The sequence below is a fragment of the Amblyomma maculatum genome, chromosome 7, assembly GCF_055883805.1.
Source record: "Amblyomma maculatum isolate TAMU_Amacu chromosome 7, ASM5588380v1, whole genome shotgun sequence".
NCBI classification, from domain to species: Eukaryota; Metazoa; Arthropoda; class Arachnida; order Ixodida; family Ixodidae; genus Amblyomma; species Amblyomma maculatum.
Genome location: NC_139350.1, coordinates 101,476,795 through 101,492,160, shown reverse-complemented (window position 1 = coordinate 101,492,160; position 15,366 = coordinate 101,476,795). Strand labels below are relative to the sequence as shown.

At 45.8% G+C, this 15,366-nt stretch overlaps 1 protein-coding gene across 1 annotated transcript in view; it reads right to left on the bottom strand.

Moving 5' to 3' along the window:
- Window positions 1-236: 236 nt before the first annotated feature.
- The window catches only part of LOC146184158 (kelch-like protein 36), a 32,427-nt gene continuing 17,297 nt past the window's right edge, over window positions 237-15,366 (bottom strand). Inside the window, exons 4-8 of the mRNA XM_084608497.1 lie at window positions 4,945-5,162; window positions 3,193-3,385; window positions 1,776-1,975; window positions 1,225-1,335; window positions 237-433 (exon numbers count right to left, since the gene is read on the bottom strand). Of these exons, the coding sequence (XP_084464623.1) occupies window positions 237-433; window positions 1,225-1,335; window positions 1,776-1,975; window positions 3,193-3,385; window positions 4,945-5,162 (919 nt within the window). The remainder of the gene's footprint in view (window positions 434-1,224; window positions 1,336-1,775; window positions 1,976-3,192; window positions 3,386-4,944; window positions 5,163-15,366) is intronic.

Below are 15,366 nucleotides of genomic sequence, written 5' to 3'. Positions count from 1 at the left end.
GCGTTTTCCCAAGAGCTTAAATTGTCTCATTCGACGTTCATTCTAACAAAGGACGCTGTGAAGCTAACCTGCTCTGTCTGAGCGCCAAAGGACACGCCATATACGCCCTTCTAGAACAAGGAAGAGATTCGGCCTGAACACATAGGCCTGCAGTACAGGTTTCCTCGTTTTAGGCCCCCTTGCAACATTGGAGAGTTCCACAGAGGTAAAATTGCATGTCCAGCAGTTCATAATCATCACTGGTGCAAACGGCGGGAGCTGTCGTCGTATCCGCCGACGATGTAGATGTGGCCGTTCATCTCCATCATCCGGTGGCAGCAGCGAGGGCCTGGCATGCGCTGCGCCACTAACCAAGACTCGGACGAAGGAATGTAGACTTCCACACTGCTGGGCATTTCGTGGCCGTCGTTACCACCGTTCAAATATAGCTTGCCTGCGCCAAAGTGCCAGCCCCGTCGTAAGCATCTGCGCTGCACAGCCTTAAATTTGCTCTTCCTATAATTTACACTGTCCCGGGTAAGCGTAAAGACACGGATTCCACTCTGATATGAGCCTGCTCTGAAGTTATCGGCTTAACTTGAAGCTGGCATTAAAATGGTAACATTAATTCACGCCACTGTAATCAGAAAGGCGTTAGCGAAAAGACGAATGCGGCAGCAAGTAAACTTCAGAAACTGTGCTTGCTTCTATTTGTTGCTTTTGACAGCGAACGCGATAAAGGCAAGCGAGAACAAGGTGTGGCTATGGGCAAGCGACTCTTCGGTCACGCTTTTTATGAATGCTTTTTAGGACTTTTAATATCGAGGGCCACCCATACCATAAAGTTTTCAAGCTAATGAGAAGTGTTCAACACCTTAGTATCAATTGAATCGGATGAGGCGCTAAGACCGTAACTAAGTGCAGTGCAAGCCACTCCATTTATCTTTTGCGTTGTGCCACAGAAAGCACTGTCACCTGTCAGCTCGATTCATCGATCGATCACTGTGACAGAATAGAATCCTTGATGCTGAGAATATAGTTTAGATGAAGCCAATAATGATTCTGTGTAATGTCTTTCACAGCTTCAAGTGATATATGAGACCTTTATTTAGACTCAAAGGGAAGGAAACATCACAGGCATTATGCGTCGGTTAAGTATAGAGTTAGTTCGCAACCGATTATTTCTTCTCGTTAAGATGTGCGTGAGACATTCAGAAGCGAAAAGTCTATCTCATTCGAACCCACCTCTGTAGGCGGAAGCTGAACCACTGCTACGTGCCCTGTACATCGGGGGCACTCTGGTTCCATGATTGGAAGCGGGGTTGAACCGCTCCACGGTGACAGGGCAACCGACAGCTGCATCAAGGAGCCCGAAATGCAAACGCTACAAGAATACTGAAATGTTTAAAAAATTTCCCATGGTCAGCCATGATATTTTTTTTCATTCACGGTAAGACTGGTCACCATGGCTGTGGCAGTGTAACGCGATACAGACGATTATTTTACGCTTAATCCATTCGACCAAACTTCTCTCAAACATGGATGATTTTGCTAGAAGGCCTCTAAAATTAGGTTAACATATCTATTCGAACATTTCTTTAATATTCACTTTTATGTTTTTGAGGTCTCTTCACTGTCATTCGATTAAACTTCCCTCGCACATTTCAAATGGAGAAAATGTTATCACATTTACAGTGTGATAGAGTGTACGCATGAAATGATACTATTACAGCATGGACTCATGATGCTTCCCCTATAGGTTTCAGGCAAAATGGCTCAACAGCAATAGCTCATACCGTTCTTTCCACCGAACGCGTACATGTCGTTGTTCATTGCCGCAACTTCGACGTAGCCACGAGCTACATCCATGGCTGAGCAGGGCTCCCATACACAGCGCTCGGTGCTGAAGCAGTCGCAAGAGCGCAGGCACGCGCCTGCCTGCTTTCCGTCCTCTATGTAGATGAACCTGACCGCCAACACTACGCCGTGGAATGCCCTGCATGGAAACGATTCGTGCGTCAGCGATTTGGCCATGAACAGCATGTCAGGCAACCAATATATCATGTGATTGGAGATAATCGTAAAAGCAAATGCCAAAAAATTATTCTTTCGCGGTGACATTCAAGAAGAGGGCAACACATGGCGACATGATGAAAGATGATTTAATGGCTGGCTTAGTGCTACTGCCAATCATCTTCTTCTCAACACTTCTCGGGGCCACCAAGCGATCGTCCCGATCGGTTGGTAGAAGTTGCTGGTGACGTGACGGTGAGAATGTTCAAGAAAAGATACAATGGAAGATTAGATTGCCACCACGACGACAATGACCACGGTGAAACTTGGGTAATCCGCCTCTCCTGGAGCTCTTGAGTCATCCGCCACCAGAGAAATTATGGGACTGACGGCTCGAAGTCACGTCGGGTGGCTGGGCAGGGTGGGGGTGGCGTGTTCGTGTCTTTTGGTTCTTCGGGTCCTTCGGGTCTTTGGACTGATCTGGTCTCTGCTCAGCTAATGTGTGCGCTTTGTCTTCAGACCCGGGCTGGGAATTGGGCGGCAGTTGCAGCTGGTCTGGTCTGCGCAGAAAGGGCTAAGGCGAAGCTGTGCGGCGATATCCCAGGGCTCTTGGTCGACAGTCCCGGAGTACGGATAGCGTGGATGCTCCAAGTCGAGCATAGGGATAACGTACCCAGCACGTCCACGAAAATATTACGTGCTGATTAGCAAGAGAACGGCACAACATGACGACAGGATGAACGATAATTTATTGGCTGGCCTAGCGCTGTTGCCGATCTACTGCGCAAGTGGCGCTACGCCAGCCATCCAATCATCGTTCATCCTCTCACCATATAGTGCCGATCTTCTTCGTAATACTATAATTGTGAGCTAAAGGGTATTGGATGCTAGAGCTTCGCTGGAATAGGATGAAATCAGCCTCCGGGGCATTTGTCGTTCGTTACATGTAGTCGTGCTCAAATTGCCTCGTTTACTTTTGATTTGCCGCTGATGGAATGATTAGTACTTCGAATTATGGCTTACAGAAGTCCGTAAAGACATGCCCAGATTAGTACAGTAACTAGGAGAAGCATCGTCGGAAGAAACCGAACAGCCCAAAACAATATTTTTCAGTTTTAGTTCGAAATACGAGTGGGCATTATGTTACACCATGGCTCACATTTAATGACATAGCCCTTAAATATGGATAATGCATCTTGCCTGGGTGATGTTCCGTGCATGGTGTGCAGCAGCCAGCGCGAGGCTCGTGGATCGTACGCCTCAACAGCAACCCGGCACACTCTGGAGTTGCAGCCTCGCACCATAAACAACTCGTGCGGCACACCGGGAAGCCAGCGCTCGGGATTAGCGCGGGCGAAGACCATGCAGGAAACCTGACACAGGGCTGCAATTGCTGCGAGTGAATCGTGAAAAGGTGCAATTTCTTCATGTGATCGAACGAATATTGGCAGTTTATTCCAGCGTGTTTCGAATCTAGTCTCCTATGAAGAAAATAAAACACCTTGGGAAACATTAACGCTGTCGCTATTTCAGTGAACGTGGTGTTGCTGCTAGATGGGAAGGTGCAGAGCTCCTTTAAGTCTATACTCGGAGTTAAAGAGCCTAGAGGGAATATTATTAATCGTAACTAATGTAAAGTGATAAAAAGCGACTAAGCGACTCATGTAGCGGATGCTTTTGTATGCAAAGAAATATCTGAAAAAATGACCGGGGCAACAACACGTGCTATAGCGCTAGCCATATGACGGTCAAAAGACCTTATGAGTGTCCAAAGATGAATGGCAAATAGCAGACCTGTTATAATTTTCGTGTTCTACCTTTTCTATATCAAACGGCTGCGCGAAGAGATACACACTGCTCTTGGACAGGGGTAAGGGCATCTTGCTTTTGATATGTATTGAAATATAAGTGCTCAAGTTTCGAAAATAAAGAGCTCAGATATTATTGCAATTGCAGGAGCAAGAGGCGCATATTCAGTTCTATTCTGCGGCCGTGCACGGTTGAGAAAATCGACAACACAGGGCTGACTAAACGTGTGTCCTTCACTGCTGCCTTTTAACGATATAGACGACACGATTGAAATGTATTTGATACTGCTCATATATTCACACTAGATGAAGCAAGGCGTTGAGCGCTCACACTGTACCTGTTTTAAGCCACATTGTTCACTCAGCTTCCGACCTTTGGCGCTCGTTTGGTTTTGGATGCACAATATTTGGTACAGGTGTTATATAACCAAGCACTTGGGCAGTGTTAGGTATTATCTCCACGAAGGTGTTCCACATAGCGCTATTATCGTGCGAATCCCGACATTCTAGAAGGCTCTCATTAAAGCTGACTGCTATGATTCACACTTATTGACTTCAGATCTCAGGAGATTTTCTTTTAGGGGGCCTGTATGTTCCGTTCCTGGCAGGTGTACCAGATGCAATTCATGCCTTGAATGAGCTTAAGCCAAGTGACGCGGCAGCGGCTACGTGGAGACAAACATCTGAAGCTAAAAAAGCGTTCAAAGCAGGCACATAAGCGCTAATTTTCAATCGATGCCAATAGCGTGATTGTATAAATTTAGAAGAAAACTATTTTCTTGCGCTTTTCTCTTAATGCATCTACATTTCCGCTGGCGCCTTTTTGAACCCTTTCAAGACTCCTCATGCTTTTCGTTAGTATGAGTAGGTAGTATGAGTATGGCACGGAATGTATTGAGTGGACGATCCATATATTCACCTCTTACTTGGTTGAATTGGGCCGTTCAATATTAGGCAACCTAGAGGAGTGACAAACTCATCAAAAAAGAAGGAATACCCGTGAGGGCTTTGTGAGAGGCACTAATAACACAGGATGATAAATTTCCTTCAAATGCAAGCCAGAGCGTGTTGTTAAAGATTTGTAGAAAATACAAATCCAATGGGATCCAGCTACTGAGATGCAGTCGCTGGATATGCAACTCACCTCTGTTTCGTACCCAGCGTTCAGTGCTTCTGCTCGGCACAGCTTCAGCTTCGTCACTCTCGGAGACCTGTGAGCCAAGCGCTATGCACACCTGCGGTTCGATGTCATCGCAGTGCAGCAGCAGACGTAGGCTGGCCGAACACTTGCAGGGTCCTCTGCGCAGGTCTCCGCGCACTGTCGCAAAGGTAGGACACAGCTCTCGGAACATGATTAGTGTCCTGCGCCACACCACCATCGGACGGTCACCACCTTGGACTTAATGATCTAAATTCAGCCACAAAATCAGCAAACGAAAATGAACAACTATTGGGATAAGATATGTTTGCGGTCATGGCCGACAGGTGACCTTCGGTGATATTGACCGGAGAAATGTTGAGAGGGGCAGGGAGCTTGCCGGTTTCTCGGCTTTTATTTCAGTCACGTAAGCCATTTTCGTTATCCAATCATCAGCCGAGATGTCAGCAATGTGGATCCTGGGAAATCTGTACTGGTGTGGACAGAAGTAAACGGAGCACGAAATTTCCTTCTACAATTTTTTACGCATTGCATAATTGAAACTGGCAGTCGTGGATGTGCAAACCGGTTGCAGTAAATTTTCACTTGGACAGTTATATTCTTATCTCCAGTGCAGAAGCGTGATTTTAATTTGAACGGAAAATTGAGCTCCGATTACTTATGTCCGCACTTGTACGTGCTCATGAATAAAATGGAGGCTCTATATCCGCCTCACGTAAAGTATCTGGACAGACAGTTGGCAAATCGGGAAAAAATGTACCGCATCAAATTTAGTCGAATTCGCCTTCCAGGAAATAAGGGCCCTTAATACGTGAAACGGTGCTCAAAACACTGGAAGTGATAGGTGAATATTTCTTCTTAGGATTAAGAGTAACAGCAGATCCGGCCTATGATAGAGAAGTAACAAGAATAATAAGATTGCAGTAGAGCCCATTTGGCGTCTACTCATGTATTGATTCTGATCAATATCTTTCAAGAGGAAAGTATATAACAGTTGCATCTTATCTGTGCTCTCTTAATATGGCTCAAACGTGGAGCGTAGAGGAAAAGGTTCAACTTAATTTGAGGACGGCGCAGGGAGCTATGAAATGGGAAATGGTAACTGTAGCGTTAATAGTGCAGAGTAGGACAGAGAAAGAACTAGAGTTATTGACATTCTAAACGAAATCAAGAAGAAATGTGCATACCCAGGACATGTATTGCGAAAAAAAAAGGATAACCAATGATGGCTAAGATAACAAATCGGATTCCAAGGAAAGAAAGGCATAGTAGGTGGTGGAAGAATATATGGTGGGCTCGTGAGGTTGAGACATTTGCCGGTCCAAGTGGACGCAACTAGCACGAGACCGGTATCATATCTTTCTAGGAGTGTGAGAAAGGCTTCACCCGGAATTAAGCATAGTCCGGCTGATTATGATGAACAGCGTTCGACAGTGAGAATTCCACAAGACCCGTTTCAAGTGGCAAGCACTCAGTGCCCATTGTCTTTCGCCGATACGAAAAGGTTTCTTCAAGCTGAAGTAGAGCTTGTCTGTCTAATTGGTTCACAATTCGATACAGAAAGTAGCTGCCCTTAGAGACAAGGACAAAGAGGCAAGACGGACAAAAACGCTGACTAAGAATTTTATTTCCTCAAGAAATTTAAGGTGTTAATGAGTGACCTCCTCTAATCGTCAAAAGATAAAAGCTTGGGAACAAAAAGCGCACAAGTTATCAACACGAAGGAAAAAAACTCACGGCAAGGAAGATAGTTTGAAGCTTAGCCAGCCCTTTATGTAAGGTAAAATCAGTAAAGTCATTAATTATCACGAATGACCTGAGGAACCCATCAAAGAAACGATTGGTATTAGGCGCAATTACAGACCAGTAAAGAAGGTTAAAACAAACAACAAAGGTAAAATATGACACCATCTCCTAGCTGCGTCCAGGAAAAAATGGCAATGGCTTTGCTCGGCTATGCCAGTATATACATAGCGAGAGGTGCGTCTCTCTGGCTGAGCTTGTTGTCATGTATGTTAAGAAATGAAAGACATTGGGTTAACACATCTTTTGTTCATTTTGTTTGACAGAGGCGAAGACTGCCCGATCATCTGAGAAGTAGCATGGAGCGATCTCGATTTTTTCTATAGAGTATTTCAATTTGGCAGTGTCTAAACACAGTCTCGTACACTAGATTACTCATGAGTGTCAAGTCCATTTGGTGCAGCAGTCTCTCGCAAACACTTCACATCACCGGAGTACCAATCGAACACTCTTTTCCAATGGCTTGACTTTACCCTCGCAGCCCAACGTCATTCTCATTCAAGAATCGCGCACTCTTAAAGGTATTCCGGGCTGCCGGGCACTGCATGCAGCCCCTGGCAGCAATTGTGCCTCACTAGTTACCACTTATATTCGTCAGAACCTCCTATTTGAGGACATCACTAATCTAGCCTTGTACGTTCTCAATTTTTTAACCCCCTACCGGGTACACGCTTGTTAAACCGCTCATGCACTTTACTTTAAGGTTATTTCGAGACTCCAACTTCTTGATAGGTGCGGACTTTAATGCCCCGGACGGTATTTGGGGTTACCTACACACCTTCAACTTTGCCGCATACTTAATGACGTATTAAACGGAGTTCAGTCAACTTTTATATTACCCCAAACTTCATTACTTGGGAAGGGGACGGGCAATAATATTCCACCATGACAGACCTCACAATGGGCACCGAACGGCGAGATGTCACATGGAAGGTTACAGATGAAAAACTGCTCAGCGACCATTACATTATCCAAATCACTGTCCATAGCCGTACCAGTTCTCGTAAACGTAAAATTTCCCACAGAAAGGGGAATACCTTTCGCACTATTCACGACACCTATCATACTACTGGCAGTCTTCAGAGCTGGACAAAAGCACTCACGCAGGCCCAGAAATAAGCTACGCAGGAGAGTTCCACTTCAGCCCCCTCAGATAATCCGGACCCTTACCTTGTACACTTTTGAAGAGGCGGAAACGACTCTTGCGCACCCTTCGTACTCAGCCCAACAGTTTTCGCTTTCTGAGCGCGTCACCGAATTGACTCGACAGGTTAAAGAACACTGCGTTTCACTTGACACGAATCACTGAAACAACATTTCTAACGCCATCAATGACACTCTAAATATAAAAGAACCTAGCACTTACTCAGACAACTCCTCGGGCCTCAACTGGCTCTTGTTCTCACTAGCTAGAAGGGCTATTCGCAACTATTGGCGGATGCCTTAAACCCCCTCCGCGATCTCTGCATTCGTGCTCTCCTACCTAGCCTTTATCTCCCGTACACTAGTGCTTCCAATCCAGAGCTCGATTAGCCGTTTAAGTTCTGGGATTATGCCTGGAGGCTAGAACAACTAAAGTGGAAGTCATTCCCAGCTGAGGACCAGATTACGTACTCACTCATTCGAAATCTCTCTGACAACAACAAAGAAAATTTGCTGTGCATTATAATCTTATATTGGGATGAAAGCAGTCTCCCAGCATCTTGGAAACAATCACTTATAACCCTACAGCCAAACCCAGACAAAAACATCGCTTCCAAACCTCCACCCAGTTTTTCTAACATCATTCCTGGAAACGACCATGGAACGGATGGTGCTCAACGGTTCGAGGATCATCTTGAATCCACAGATTTCTTTCTCCTTCCACAAATTGTCTGCCCAGAAGGTGTGTCTATTCAGGACCTCTTTTTCTCCTCATGCATGAACTTGACCCTCCGCCCTCTTTCCAGATCCAAGCTATAGTGGCCCTTGGTGTGCGTAAGGCCTTTGACAACCTTGCCCGCGTTCTTCTAATAAACATCTTGCCTCAACTTGTTGAGGTCCAAAGATGCATGGCTACCTCACTGCAATCTCCCGTGAGCGCATGGACAAGTTCCGTCTTAATGATTCTGTACCTGATCTTTTAGCCCTCATTTGTGGAACGCCTCAGGGCGCTGTTCTCTCACCCATCCTTAACCTTTTAATGGCTGCCCTATCTGGTATTTAAGCATCTATCCCAAACCTAAGACATACATTTTATGCAGACAACCTTACTCTTTTGGTGCAAATCCTGGTCTCCTGGGGCAGTAGAGGAGACCCTACAGCAAGGTATTGATACAGTCGCTAGTTATCTTGACAAAGTAGAGCTAATTCCCACACCTGAAAAATCCGAATCGCTGCTGATTGCAAAAACTCGCTATGAACGCCAACATTACCAGCTTATCAAGCTCACAATGGTAGGTCACCCCATCCCTCGCGCATCTTCTTGCCGGATCCTTGGACTTCATATCCATGAGTCAACACATGACATAAAGCGTTATATCCGTGCCATCGTTTTTTTTTTCTCGAGTCGGTGATGCTCTAAATGGCGGCTGCAAAGCATTGCTCAGGTTTGAGAGTCACTGCTGGCATTGAAAGGGCGAAAGGAGGTAGATCGACGCGCTGTGAGAACAAAGGCATGCAAAGCAAGCAGTTCTACACGGAGTGTTTGCTTCTCCTCAGGTTGCAACTGCAGCTACTGCGGGCAGGCAGAGGATGCTAGGGAGGAAGTGCGGTCACAATGGTCGTGGCGCGCTGCTCTCGACACGCAGAGAGCGTTCTAGTGGGAGGACAATTACACCCTCACTCGGCGTGCTCCTGTACTTCTCTGTACGGCTCGGCGCCTCTGCTCTCGTCCCCCTAACCGAATGGGCCATAAGGACAAAATTTGACCCGGAAAGTGCATGCCATTACGTGTAACATGCTCATTTTCTAATGTCAAGTCCTTGTGAACAGCATCCACAAGCGGCCTCAAGAGTCACAGGCTAGTAGGCTGTGGCGGCCGCTTTTCGATGGAGACTAAAAGCAAGGCGCCCGTGTGAGGTGCGACATCAGTGCACGTTAAAGACCTCCAGGTGGTTTAAATTTCTGAAGTCCTCCACTGCAGCATTTCTCATAGCCTGAGTCGCTTTTGGATGTTAAAAAAAAGTCACAGCCTAGTAAAATATGTTTTGCAGACTGCGTGAACAAGGCAGCTGTGAAAAATGGCTGAAAACAATTCACATCTACCAACATTCACTGCCATTGACATATGGCTCACGTAGAACAAGATTTAGGCATTGAGAACTGCTCGAACTGCTGTGAACTCTACTGACCTAGTTGAATATTTGCCCTCTGAGGGCTCAGCGGCGAGCTTTGAGCACATGCGGGGTGCAAAGAAGCATATTATAGCGCATGCACCCGAGCCAACAAGTTTGACTTTCCAGAAGCAAATGCCGCTTCTGTTTTCAAGCAAGCTAGGAGCTATAATTGTAAGCGCACTTGAAAAGCCATGCCTTTCACCAACTGCAAATATCCCTCCACAGCTAAAAAGACAAAATTGACCCCCCCCCCCCCCCCCTTGAGCACTGCATCTAGACATAGAGGTATATTTGAGGCAATCAGAAAGCCATTGATGCGTGCAGCACAGGTGTTCCATGGCACAACTGCACCTCTGGTACCTCGCTGTCTTCCTATTTACAATATGACATTCCCAACGATTGCACCACTGTCCACAGTGGTTCACAGAAACCACTGCACATGCTTCATTTGCTGTTAGACATCAAATACTTTCTGCAACTTGGCACTCGGCATGCTCTGAAAGGTTGTTAATGTATCTGGTGATGACTTGAAATGTGCCTACACCACAGTAGCGTAATGCGATGATCAACTACAGCATTGAAATCTGCAACTGACGATAGTTATCCATGCTCAGCGTCAGCCGCAGAAACTTAGGAGGATTGTCTTGGTCGTACTTGAAACGATGTTTCAGTATTTTCGAGTCAGATTGAGGTTCTCAGAGCCAATGCTTCAGAGAGTGGGTCTGTGAATCCTTATTGTATCAACTTTCATGAAAGGCTGGGTATGCAGTAGAACGAAGTCTGCACAGTGTGTGAAAGCTGCGATGTTTGCAAGTGGAAGTCTAGGTGTCCCCGTAGTAGTGTCATTGCCACTTATAGATGCTGTTTTCTCATGCACTCGAGGAGCAAATCAAGTGGAGCTTCATTTAAAAAAAGGGGGCCTCGAGGACCGCTTGAAGTAAAGGTGTTAGTCAAGGCATGTTTGTGAATATCAGTTAACCTGATCCCTATGCACTGTTTCCACTGCCTCGTGTGGTTAGAGTATTTCTCAAGACCTCATTGGAAGGAAGGCTAAGGGACCGTCATGAATCCTAACCAAGCTTTTCGTAAACATGGGAGTTGTGCCACTTCTACATGGCATTCTCGATCACTATTGAAAGATTCCATCATCTCACTGTAAGCTCTTGTGCCCCGCTGTTGCAATCGATAATTCGCTGCTGGGCTCAAGTAATATTCGTGCACTTTTGGAGATGTGTTATCAACTGTTTTTGTACAAGTTGCAATGATGTACTTTCCGCACTGTTCTGTGTGCAATTTTGTTTTCCTTCTATGATCATGTATGTAGGATTGTGTAATCTTTCATTTCAGGTTTGATTTTATTCCTTAGCCCTGTGTGCTAAGCCACATCCTAGACTGCACACTTCTATTTCTCAAACGCCATTTAAATCTCCAGTTTTGAACTGCTCTGTTCGCTCTAGTTATTGTAGCTTTCCATGAAGCAGTGCTCAAATGTCTTTGATTGATAGGATATGCTTCAAAGACCATTGAAATATCTTTTCGACTAAGGTATTAGATTTTGTGATGGACTGATGCTGAACAGCCTGTATTCTTGTGTCAGTTCCTCAGATTTTTGTACTTCAGAATCGAAACTTTTTGAATTGTTATCAAATAATAATAGTGCACCTACTTACCCCTTTGTCAGAATGTTTTGTAAAGACATGAGCTGAATTTTCGGATTTTAGAATAGTCCTGCCTCTTTTTTTGCATTTGGCAGACGTCGCACAGTGAAAACCTGTATCCAAGCTCGAATCCATCAGGCCAAGAGCAGCGGAAAAGGAAACCTGTATCCAAGCTCGAACCTGGTGGACTGAAAGCAGATGTTTTGTGACCACACTGTATAAGCCAATAAAGCCAATCCAGGTGACCACATGTATCTTTTGGACGCTTGCATTCTTTGCACTTGAGACTCATCTCATGGAGAACATCATTTCTGCAAAACATTTTGTGTCATAACTGTAGCAGACACTGATTCAGGCCTTGCACAAGGCCTAAAGCTGGCATTTTAGTATTATGCGCAACACAAGCATGAGGTGTGATGTAGGAGCCTTGCAACCATGCAGAGTATCACCATAGCATGGTAGCATTCCCACGCCGAATGTCTCTTCTCTGAGATCAGACTAATGTATCGCACCTTCAGAGTGCACTCATTCCTTGCACTAGGTGAGTGCCCACATCCATGCACTCTGAAAGTTGATACCTATGCACAAAATTTGCCGCACACACACGGGTACAAAAGTCCTCACAGTGTGCACGCCTTCTCGCCGTACGCACGTCGCACGTTCTCCCACCGTGCACACGTCGCACGTCCTCACATCGCACACCCTAGCATCGCACATCCTAGTGTCGCACACCCTTGCATCGCACATCCTCGCATCGCACATCATCGCATCGCACAACCTCGCGCTGTGCGGGTCGATAACCACGCACAGAAAATCACGCAGAGCCTCGCACAATATTTTCAGTAGGGCAGCCGTTAAAGTTTGTAATCCGCTTACTCATCTAGTTCGCCGCATTGTCAATAAACACGCCGGGCTACGCGAGGGTCAAGCCAGGCATCTTGTCCATGCATTAGCACTCAGCAAAATTTTACATATAGTTCCATACCTTGCTGTACCTTGTAGCCGAAGATATCACATATAGAAAGACTTTAGACCAGGCTGCCTTTAACGTCCGAGTAGTACATACGTCCACAGAGCGCCTATACTCTCCTCTGGCGCCTAGGAGACCATACACAACAACATCGAGACCGGCAAACGGCACGTTTTTCCAGCAATAAACACGGGCATTGGATACTACAGCAAGTTGTACTCAAACCTATCGACCTCTCTATAATTACCCCTCCTTCCTCGCTACCAGATATCCTCAGAGTAACCCCCATTCCAAAAAACGTTGCACTCGATACTGCCCCAGGCAGACGTTCCGCTCGCGTTTGCATTCATGTACACCTTCCTGATTCCACGATCACCCACACATATGCATCACGAACTGACGTCGGAACGGCTGCTAACTCAAATGAGAACTACAACGAGGTAGTGACGCATACCATCGGTCATTACATAGATCCTCCTCCTTCAGCGACTCTCGAGACCCTGCAATAGTCGCCACTATTCAAGACATCGCAAAAGCACCCCCAACCCTATCGGTTATACAATATACACTGATTCAATACATGCTATACACGCCATTCATGCGGGACGCATTCCAGAAGAACTGCAGGATCATCTGAGCAGAACTCTCACAAAACTACGTCTTAAAACTGTCACACTGAAGTGGATTCCTGGTCACGCTGGAATCGCAGGCAATGAGGCAGTGCATCGCCTCGCCCGGGAATTCCAACATCAGGCTCGTGGGATTCCCTGGCCTTATCCACCCAAGTGGGACACTACTCTTTACTACAAAAAGGAATCAACATCGACTACAGCAAGATTAGAGAAACTCTTCGTACACTTCCTATTCCTGATAAATATCTCACTACCACCCAAATACGTATTCTTAGACGCATACAACTAAATACACTGTTTACGCCCGCCCGATCGTTTCTATACCGAATCAGACATTCATCCACATGCCCAAATTGTTCAGAACACAATTCCAACTTAGAACATTGCATGTTTTCCCAGCCGCAATTCAATCACCTCACTTTCCAAACTCTCCTCCCTCAGCATGGTAGGCTTGGTTAGCTTCTGACCAGCTGAAAGATCAGTTGACCTTGGTGACCTTGGCCCAGCACATCCTTGACTCCTATTTATGCGCGAAAGTGGTTTCTACCTCCTTCTCCTGTGTCCAAACGGACTGTTCGCAATGTTTCTATCAAATGTCCGGCGCGTAGGTGCATTTTCAGAAACTCGAATGAAGTTATCAGCCACACGAAGTGCCTTCACATCCACTTCTGTTGGTTCCCGTTAAATCAACTCTTCCATAGGCCCCATCTGGACTGCTACGCGGTTCGTTGCGTTCGGCAGTCTCACCTCACCCTTTGGCAAGCCGTTCTCTCTGTTCGGACGTCTCCGCTGCTCTCTTTGCCTTCTTAGGCACATTCTCTCTTTGCTGCTATGCGCTGCTTTTCAAGCTCTGCCGGCGGTTGCGTTTCCATGGAGCCGAAACGGAGGGTCGTCTGTGCGCTGAGCGAGGTCAGCGCAAGATCATCAGGTGATCGAAATTACTCCGTATCCCTCCACTACGACTGCTCTTTCTCTCTTTTCACTTTCTAACCTTCCTTCTTACCCTACAGCGTGACTCAGGTGTCCACAGAGCAAGTGTGAGATTCTGCACCTTCCTCTTACTGAGAACCAATTTACTATCATAAGGCTATGCATTCTGGCATCTCCACATCCAAGACGTTCTTCCCTTTGTTCGGATGTCTCTGCTTCAATGAAGTTTGGTGTCTCCACTTTGCAATCGAAACATTGTGGGGGTTTAAGCATATTTTGAATCAAGTGATAGAAGGAAAGCTGTGTCTTGCCGCGATAGCCTCTAACACCAGCTTTTCAATCCGTGGTTTTTTCGTAATCTTTATTTAAATTAGGTTTCTCGGAAAATTAGATTTTTTTGTATGGACACTTACATCTAACCAGGTCAACATCAATGTTTCATATTTTTTCTAGTATATTTTATATAGGTTTAGAAGAAAGGAAAGGCGCAGCATCTGCCTCATTCCTTCAACGTTGTTGAGCGTGAGAACCTCCGTGACGCTGACGGCTTTTTCATTGCTTTACATGAAGGGAAAGACGCAGTATCTGTCACACTTGCTTCTGTGGATACCTTAAAAGCGCCGTAAAGGAAAGGAGGAAGGTTAGAGCGAAAGTGGAAAGCGAGATAAAGACGAGCCGTAGTGGAGGTCCACGGAGTAATTTAAACAACCTTGGGTTCATTAACGTGTGCTGACATCGCACAGTACACGGACGCTTCTTACTTTCGTCTCAGTGGAAACGCAGCCGCAGCCGTCGGGATCGCTGACGAATCGTAAATTAGGTTTTGGGGATAAGAAGGAGCCTTATACTTTTTAGTGGATGCCATGGAATTGTGGACGCCTACACCTATCTAGGTCAAGATCATGTTTTCAAATTTTTATTGTATATTGTACATTAGTTTAAAAGAAAGCAAAGGGGCAGTTATCAGTCTTTTGACCTTCAAGGCTGTTCAAGGTGACTTCACAAAATCCAGAGCTGCCTCTCTGTTAATAATGTTTGGTTGACAAGAGAAAGTCCAGTATCTGTCAGACTTGTTCTATGGGTACTTCATCCGCGCC